The sequence below is a fragment of the Anarrhichthys ocellatus genome, unplaced genomic scaffold (assembly GCF_004355925.1).
Source record: "Anarrhichthys ocellatus isolate YVR2014 unplaced genomic scaffold, GSC_Weel_1.0 scaffold12, whole genome shotgun sequence".
Lineage (NCBI taxonomy): Eukaryota > Metazoa > Chordata > Actinopteri > Perciformes > Anarhichadidae > Anarrhichthys > Anarrhichthys ocellatus.
In genome coordinates, this window is record NW_022280042.1 from 1,720,570 (window position 1) to 1,730,360 (window position 9,791).

A 9,791-nucleotide genomic window follows, 5' to 3' on the forward strand; every position below is an offset into this window, starting at 1 on the left:
TGTGTGTGTGTGTGTGTGTGTGTGTGTGTGTGTGTGTGTGTGTGTGTTTTCCTCGTATGCAGTAACATTTATCAAGTCCACACACACACACCCTTTTTAAATAGTCTGGTTTACCTTGAGGGCTCAGTCAATACGCACTGGAGCAGATGTTGAGTTTGTATTTAGCTCTGCGTGTTAACACACATTTGTCAATGTTAAAGATGACTACAGTGGCAGTGTAAAGGATGAGGCTGGCCGATGTTCTATAACATGCGTTGTGTGTGTGTCAAAGCTCGATGTATCTTCTTCCCTCTGCACCACAGACCTCCCTTTGTTGTCTCTTTAAAACTATTAAAAACACATCGGTGAGCCACACTGTTGCACCGGGTGACACGTTTCTTCGCTACAATGCCCGTGGGCACCGCAGTTCATTTTGACTCCGTCTCGAATCCACCGTTCTGCCTTTAACAATGCTCTCCTTACCAAATGTGTATTAATCCGCAGCTGAAAATAGTCCCCAATCGATGCGCTGTTTCCCCTTTGTTTGAGTAGCGTTTGCGAATAAACTACAGTGCCCAGCTGTTTTAGGAAATTACTGAGCCCATTTATCAGCAGGAACCAATGGGCTGTAAACATTTTGTACCTTGTATGTGCATTCAAGAAACCTGCTATGAAAGATAACACATTTGACATTCCCTTGAAGTATTTTAAAAGTCAAAATACAACAAAAGATTCCAGCTTCTCAAATGTAAATATTTGCTGTTTTTTTGCTTTTCTGTGTTAGTGTTTGGGTTTTGGACTGTTGGTCGGACAAAACAATCGATTTGACGTCTTTGAGTGTGTGTGTGTGTCCTCCAGGGCTATCAGCAGCAGTAAGGTGACGGTCCTGGGCTACGGCCTGCTCACCACGGACGCGCGCCCCCTGGTGGAGGCTCTGAGCAGGCAGCGGTTCGCCGTGGTCGTGGTGGACGAGTCGCACTACCTCAAATCCAGGAACGCGGCGCGGACCAAGATCCTGGTGCCCCTCATTCAGGCCGCCAAGCGGGCCATCCTTCTCACCGGCACCCCGGCCCTGGGTCGGCCTGAAGAGGTAATGAAATCTGCTCAAATGATTAGAGTTGGAGAAATGCCGTATAATGGGAAAGAATGCAAATTTAAGTGGAGTGAGCTTTTAGTATTTTTTTTTTCTCCTTCCAGTTTCAAAAGTGCTGATTCTTAACCCAGACTCATGAAGAAACATTATAGGGCCACAGAGCTAACTCGGGGCTCATCTCTGGCTCCTCACAAAGATGCTTCTCAATATAGCGCAGGTAGATCACCATGGCAACTTGCTCCGGAGCAGATTCCGACACTCAAAAAAGCCAATTAACTCTCCCCGGCATCACTTATCCTCGAGGATCCCGTGGTCTTATTTCAATAACCTTTTGTTGCAAAAACTTCATTTGCAAAGGCCGATATGAACAAGACACCGCGCTGCAATAAATGAGACAAGTAATAAAAAGAGGCGCACGGGGTGGGGGTAAGGGGGGGGCTATTGAATTTAGAGACAATAAGAAGGGCTGTTCACAGGACAACGGTGTTTGGAGAGCGCCGGAGCCATTCCCCATCTCCATAATGATTTATTATATCATTTTTATATATGATACATTGAAGCAGTGGGTTGCAGCCGTATTCCATCACTGCAGGACGAAGTGAATGGAAAATCTTTTCAAGGCCTCATCGTGAAGAGACAATACAGCATCAATAAGACGTACTGTATGTCCACCGTGCCCTAATGACGGGGCACTGATACAGCCCTGTGCTGAGGCCTTTTACGCTGTCTCTACTTTCCCTCCAGTCATCCTCTCCGGCCCCGGGAGCAGCATTCATTCGGGCTCTTACGGTGTTGCTCGTAAGCTTAATATGTTGGCTGTAGTTAATGATGTAGTGTAAGTAGTCAATTTATTTACTGTGTTTACAAATTATGCAGTTGATTTGAAAAATAATAGTCGTATTTTTGCCACATAATTGATTATTCATAACCTGCATAATCTGAATATCTGTGTTGTACATTGAAAATACTACAACTTTATGTATGCAGAATGTTTAACAGAGTTACAAAGGGCTTCACAGATATTTATAAACGATAAATCATTGAAAGAACAATACAAAGCAGAAACCCAGCAGAGGCAAGATGACGACAGTAGTTAGAGGCCCTACAAATACAGGTATTTATCTGTACAATTAAATATTCATGACAAAATATATATAATATCGAATAGCAATAATTCATGTTAAAGTTTTGGGGAAAAAACATCCATGGTTATTTATCTATTAAGAGTTTTTAACAGTCAAAAACTAATCTGCTTCATCAGGACTGTCTCGCTTAATCCTGATTGGCGCACGGAAGTAAGTGACATCACCTTTTTTCCCCCAACTGAGACACGCTGAACTCGCACAGTGAGAGAATCACACCGACCAAACAGCTCAGAGGGAAACTTCCTTTCTATACTCAAACGGGAGAAAATTAGGGACCATTTTCAGCTGCGGATTAATACACATTTCTAAATTTTCTAAAGTTATTTGTTTAGTTACACTCTGGCACGTGTGGAGTCAGAATCTGAGTGGTGTAGTCTGATGTGAGACCATGAAGAATATTTTATTGAATTAATTATAAAAAGCAATGATTGCAACAAATGAATTTAAAATATAACACAATCTAAAACAGACTGGGAGCAAATGTAAAGCTAAATCTGGTGCTATTTGGTCACATTTGTCAGTTTTGTCCCTGTTGTGTTAAAGAAAACGAACAAAGTGATAGAGCTGATAACCGACTACATTACTAGTCTGACATCATAGGCTTTGTGTTGACTATTTTTAAGTATCTTATGTGAGATGGGACTCAGACTCCTCTGTCATCAAACTGCCACGTCGCTGCGAGGAAAACTTAATTATTGCCTCAACTCGATCGCGATAATTAACCGAGACCCAGGCAGCTAATTAATTCCAGAAATGGAGCGATGTTGGTGCTTGTAAGAAATCTGGAGAAGGTGTGTGCGTGTGCGTGTGAGATACATGCCATCCTGTCTTTGCCATCGCCTTGCCCCGCAGTGTTGAGGTTAGTTTTTTTTTTTTTTTTTTTTGAGATATCATCTCTCTCCCTCTCCCTGCCACTAGAATCTGAAATCGAATATAACATTTTATATCATCCACAGCATAAACCTGATAAGCCCTGTCCCTGCCTCTGTGCCAGTCTCCCCGCTGCCATCATTACTCACTGGTGGCTCTGACATCGAGTTAGCACACAGCTCAGGGCATGCTGCACCGTTCACGATGTGCCCTCATTCCACCCACCTATTATATCAACAGTGTGAGGGCAGAGGGGGGGGGGAGATGCAAAGTTCCTGTTGAACAAGCGCTGAATTTAGAACAGCGCTCGCACTGTGTGGCTGATCGCCTCACCGATGATTGCCTGTCATCGCTTCAGAAATTGCTGCAAATATGCCATACGTTAATGCTGGAGACAGAACAGCTTGTCGTTCTTTTTTTTTTTTGAACGATGCAAAGACCTTTTTGATGACTTTCTATTTCTCCATATTTAATTTTCAAATCAGTTTCTTCTTTTTTTTTGTGCCTTATCTGACTTCGCTGGCGATTTAACCTGGTTAGTTGGCTGCTGACACAAATACACCGTCGCACAATGCATGGCTGGTAAACTAGGCGAAGGACAACATGACCTTAAATACATTGCACACAAGATGCACTTCATGACAGTAGACTAATCGTGAGCGCAAGTAAGGTCTGTGATTAAAGCACCCCCAAAAAAGCTCTCTGTATTTTGAGTTATTGCGTGCGACTTTCAGAAAGTAAAAGGTGAGAAGTTGTGGCTACTAAAATAGCGTGCCATCTTCATGTCACGCTGCTAAACTTAGCAGCTGTGGTATGAGAATGGTGAAATTTATACAAGATATTGTAATAAAATACCTTTTTCCAAAGTAAAAGTTATTATTGTTAGCATTTGGGGACATACACTTATTCACTTTCTTACCGAGAGTTAGCTAGATGGGATTGATACCGCTTGCTCGCTAAATACCAAGCTACTGCCAGCAGCTGCTTAGCTTAGCTGAGTTTAGCTGTTTTTTTGATAAACTCATTGAATTATTTGTCTGTGACATGAAACGTCGTAACGGTAGCAAAAATTGAGAAGAGTGACAAACTGACTTTGCTGAGTTTCTGACTCTAAATGAGTCGGCGTTAGTCATGTCAGTTAGCAGTATTTAGCTAAAGTTTGCAAACATTAGCTACAACAAGCTACGTGACAATTAAGGGTTAATGGTGATTGCTAAAACATAATGTAACATTAGCTTAAGGAGAGACGAGTGATAAAGTTAGTTTATAATGTCAGTTACACAGCAACATTTATATACATTTAAAAAGAAAAGGAAGTAAATGTTATTGGTAGGAAAATATACTAGAGATTGAGATATTACAGATAAAAGGAGGTTAATTCAAAAATGGGACGCAGCAATATTGTCACACATTCTCCACGGCTTGTCCCAAGTCTCTGTCTCTCTTCCCCAGCACACACACTTACACACACACACAGCCTGTAATGGTTTATCACAGAGCACCTATTAAGGGCCCTTTTCCTGTCTCTGTGATTCACAGCTTTTCATGCAGATTGATGCCCTCTACCCCAAGAGGCTCGGAACCTGGACTGACTATGCCAAGAAATACTGCAACGCCCATTACAGGTGGGTCTTCAACGCACACACAAGCTAACGTGCACCTCGTACACATCGTCCCACATATTTGTAGTGTAGCTTAATGCTACTATACATGTCACATGCTACTTGTTTGACATTTTGGTAAACGCGCTGATTCACCTTCTTGCCGAGAGTCAGCTGTGAAGGTAACTCTGAATTTGACAAATCTAGGCTCGCTGCCTCAAGTGTTTACGCTAAGCTAAGCTAGGCTAAGTTAACTAGCTCCAGCTTCATATTTAGTGGTATTTTATTTAACTCTCGCCAAAAAAATGTGAATAAGCACATGTCCTAAATCGTCAAATGAAACTTTATTTTAATCCATTTTTTATTTACACACTTTTAATTCGTTGCTCAATGATATAAGCAGACTTTCCAATAGATCCCATCTACCATTAAATTCTCACTCTTTTCAAGTGTCTGCTGGGATAAGGTGGGCTGTACCTGACTCTGGAGTGGCGGTGCTATTGAGTTGAGGTGGTTTTGTTGTCAGAGCCAGACCCGACCGAAGCCAAGCGTTAAAATGCCAACTGGCTGCCACTTGCCTGTGACGATCAGTTACACGTGTGAACACACACATCAAATGCATTGTTTTGGATGTCAATCACAGTCGGGCAGCTCTGCTTTGGATGGGCCCGCCGGCATTAGTGACAACACTTTGTATCTAATAGCACTCGGTGTGGCTGGGGGGGGGGACGCTGCTCTGAGCCACATCAACACATTCATGCGAAAGATCGAGCGCGCACACACACACACACACACACACAAGGGCGCAAAGCAGAGTCACATTAGGCAAAGTCTTCCTATTCCCTTCATCATAGTGATGTTATTGTGGGAGGGAGAAAAGTAGCTGCACAGCTGTGGAGTTGCTGGTTCAAATCCCCTCTCAGCAAACCAGAAGCAGAAACATTCTTTCACTTCCCCTTCCCTCAGAAACTACACGTTTAGATACCGAAGTGTGAAACAGCGCATTTTGGCAGTGGCTTGTTAAGTTTGTCCAGACTTCCAGCCAATATGGCAGATGACCAGCCTTTGTGTGGAGGGCCAGTTCTATTCTAAAAAAAATCCGCCTGGCAGATAGATTGCGAAAGTTGCCAGGCGAGTTTTGGGATAAACCTGCTGGCCATTAGACAAAATAGTTTGCTGCTCTGCAAAGTTGCCCTTAAGCAAAAAAAACTGATTTCCCCCCCCCCAACAACTGCTCCAGCAGAGCTGCTCAGCGGTACACGATGGAAGGCTGTTGCAGAGCCGGGCAGCTCCCAGGTGGGAATGTTTTAAATGTGTTTAACTACTCCTGCAGGGCATTGCTGTAAATAACTATGCTTTCTTAGGAAGTTTCTCTCGGTTTTCGAAATATATAAAATGCATCTACAGCCACAGCTTCGCCTCTCTTTTTTTTTTTTTTTTCTCTCACAGGTACTTCGGGTCTCGCAGGCAGTGGGACTGTCGCGGGGCGTCCAACCTGGATGAGCTGCACCGGCGGCTGAGCGAGATCATGATCCGCCGTCTCAAGGCCGAGGTGCTCAAGCAGCTGCCCCCCAAAGTCCGCCAGCGGATCCCCTTCGACCTGCCTAAGGAGGCCGCAAAGGTACATGTCACACGACAACATGTGGCCTTTTGTCGGACATCCAATCACTTTGCCGATGTCGTTATTTTCAAGGGCTGCAGCTAACGATTGTTTTCATTCCAGACCAATCACGAGTCGATAGTTTTGTGTGAATGTCAGATAATAATTAGGTGCCGCTCATAATTTCCCAGAGCCCAAGGTGACATTATCAAATGTCCAGCTTGAGAAACGGCTCAAACCATTAATTAACCATGAAGATAGTTCCCAAATAATTTTTCTGTTGATGGACCGAATGATTAATCGCTCAAGCTCCAACGTTTACACACATGCCCGACGCAAATTTCCAAAAGCGTCGCGTCTAAACATCCAGTCGCGTGTCATGTCTCGATTAATAGAGATGCGGCAGATTCACGCTGTTAGGTAAAATTAAATTCTGTTATCTCCGGGTTTATGTATTTCTCAGCACACGGGGAGTGATTAAAGATGATATATATACAGACGACACTCTCCTGCTCATCACCTTTTTATTTATTTATTGTGCTGCTTTAACTGTTGTTAGAATTTTGTAAATGTCGCTTTTTTACCACTTTCATCGTGGTATGCTCTGAAGGTCCTTTTTAGAACGAAAGCTAAAAATAAAGTGTTCTCTGCATAGATTTAAGTGTGCGGACATCTATTCTACCAGCACCACTTTCATCATAAGTTGCCAATTTACATATATATATATATATATATATAATTAATTATATATATATATATATATATATATATATATTTTCTAATGGTCCTCTTCACAGAGTGCACCATGTTGCGCCGTCACATTCTACAGTAGCCCAGAACGGACAAACCAAACACTTTTTGCATTTTCTTCACGTTACTTGAAGGCCACCGTAGTTCTCTACACGTTTATAAATGGAGCAGTGAGCGAAGCAAAATGAATAGTCTCCCCGAAAAAGGGACAAAGTCGATTTTAGATTTTGGTGAACTTGGAACACTCGAATGAACCCCAAACGAAAAGGTGAGAGAGATTCAGGATAAGAATAAGAGGCCCGGTCTCTTTTTCCAGCTTCTACTCTACATTTGCTGCTTTTCTCACTTTTATATTATCATAAACTCCATATATTTAGATTTTTGATTATTGGTTGGACAACGCAAGCAATACAAAGATGTCGTCTTAGGCTGTGGGAAGTTACGGCAATTATTTTTACTATTTTCTGACATTTGTTTTCTGACATATTTTCTGCCTATTGCTGCTTTAAGGTTGAATAACTCCTCTTCACCCTATGTACAGATAAGACAGTGTTTGTGCGTGCATGTGTGTGTGTTCCCTACCAGGGCATTTGTAGAGTGGATGTCATGTTTGGTGTGTAGGTGTTTCGCATCTCTTTTTTATTTTTCCCGGCTCCCCAAAGTTATGGTTGCGGTCTCTGCCTCCCACGCCACGCCGGATGCATTAGCACACGTGGTTGCTAATGTGGCTTTGACCCGGGCCTGTGCGCCCGGCCTCCACTCTCTGCGCCGGGTCACTGCTGTCGACGCTACAAAGGAGGTCGCTTTCCTGACGGAAGCAACCGGCACAGAGAACAATACACATTTAGAAGCAGTAGGAGTGGAAGCTCTAGCTCTAATTACGCCAACATCCCAAGAATGACACGACAATAAGGAAGTTGCTCATGAAAAGTGATGAAGCAGGATTTTCTTTTTTCTCTCTTCAAATGTTAAGGGACGCTTTAATTGTCGGGTTAAATATGGTCGGTGTTCCTACACAGTGGTGCCAATTAGGCCGGAGAACGTACGCGCGGAACGGTTGGAAAAAGTTCACGTCGTGCCTCGCAGTCGTTCCTCGCTTCGCTCTCTTGTGAGTTGTGGCGCTGAAACATCCGCGGATAAATGAGCTCGCAGATCATCCGTCTTTGCGGAAACAAAAGGAGCGACCGGCTGTCTTCGTCTGCTCGTCCGTCCCAGGAACGCAACGAGGGAAGCTCTTCAAATTTGGCACAAATGTCCTCTTAAACTCAGGGACGAACTGATACGATTCTTTCCATAACTCAATGCTATTTATGACAAATTTTTTAAAAAAATGTAACGATGAAGTGGTTTTACAGTTGGCGGAGGCCCACCACCGCGAGGCGGTACTCCTAGTTTGGCTCGTTAGTGTATTTTAAAACCGGTATTTGTCCACTGAGAAGAATAGACGGCCATTTTACCCTCCCAACTAAATGGACTGGTTTTTAAGAGATGAGAAAGGGAGATGTGAAGTGGCCAGTCCCCCCCAAAGCGACGGACATTGTGCCTCCTCCACGAGAAATGGAAAAATATGAACAATATGAAGCATAAAAAGGTCTTTTGAAGCCCAGTTTTGCCAGCCGACGATATCTAATGTACACCAGCACCACTCGCCAATACAGCCTCGTTCCCCCTGTCTCATTTTACTCCCTAATGACGGCTTTTATCTTCCACAGCAGACACTTTTTATGCCCCTCCTGCCCTTTACGTTTTCAGCCCTGGCCTTTTGTCACGTTAGTCTAGTGAATATCATCAAGGGTGGATTGTTTAGCCACTCAGGTTTTTTCTTCCCCCCCCCCAGCAGATTACAAAGCAATCTTTTTTTTAATTAGAAATAAACATTGAGAGACAGTCCAAGCCGCGTTCGCGCAGGTGCTGCGAGTGAAACATCTGAGGGGGGGGGGGGGGGCATGAAAGAAACGCGGCTTTGCGTTCCCGCAAATCCGATGCCGTTCGTTCCCCCGGCCGTCCTTGACTTTGACAAGGTTTGGAATCCGCCGAAATGCTAATTATTTCACTAAATGGTGCAAAGCTTTCGTTTCACCAAGCGCCTCTCATTGCACCGGTCACGCGCAAAATGAAAAAAAAAATTCTGTTGTCACATTAATAAGGCTTCTCACTCTTTTCTCCCCCACCCCTCTCCCACCTCGCTCACTCATCACCCTCCCCTCTATGTATGTATGTATGTATGTAGTTGCTTAATCATACGCGGACCACCTCTTCGCTCAGCCCGCCATATGGCTTCACAGTTTTCGCGTCGTTTGATATGCAGCGCTTCGAGGAAGTGTTCGTCGCCGTTTGCTGAAAATGTGTGCCTGAATTCAGGCAGATGAGTTGTGGACAAAAGGCACAAAATAACCTGTAATGACAAAGTCAAGGGGGTTCTTCTGAAGCACTTTAGATTATAGACACGCAGCAGTCATTCCATGAAAATTGAAGCAAACCCAATCTTTCAATACAGCGTGCTGCTTTTCTTGTCACATTCCAACATCATGTTGCATTGTAGTGTGAAGTATCGAGTGTTTCCATGTGTTTTAATGATAAACAGGGCTAACCCTCTCTGCGAGTCTTGTGAACGGGGAGGCAGCATATGCTGCTCTTCGCCGGCAGCCTCTCCCCCCCACTGCGCTCCCCAACTCCCGCCCTTAAATACTTCTCGCCAATCACCTTGAGAGAGAGAGAGAGAGAGAGAGAGAGAGAGAGAGAGAGAGAGAGAG

The 9,791-nt window shown here is 43.8% G+C and overlaps 1 protein-coding gene across 4 annotated transcripts in view; it reads left to right on the forward strand.

Annotated features, from left to right (window-relative positions):
* Window positions 1–9,791, forward strand: part of zranb3 (zinc finger, RAN-binding domain containing 3) — an 83,448-nt gene that overhangs the window by 29,473 nt on the left and 44,184 nt on the right. For all 4 annotated transcript variants that reach the window (XM_031852119.1, XM_031852117.1, XM_031852120.1 and 1 more), the window contains exons 5-7: window positions 838–1,069; window positions 4,627–4,712; window positions 6,138–6,309. In XM_031852119.1, coding sequence (XP_031707979.1) covers window positions 838–1,069; window positions 4,627–4,712; window positions 6,138–6,309 — 490 coding nt within the window. The remainder of the gene's footprint in view (window positions 1–837; window positions 1,070–4,626; window positions 4,713–6,137; window positions 6,310–9,791) is intronic.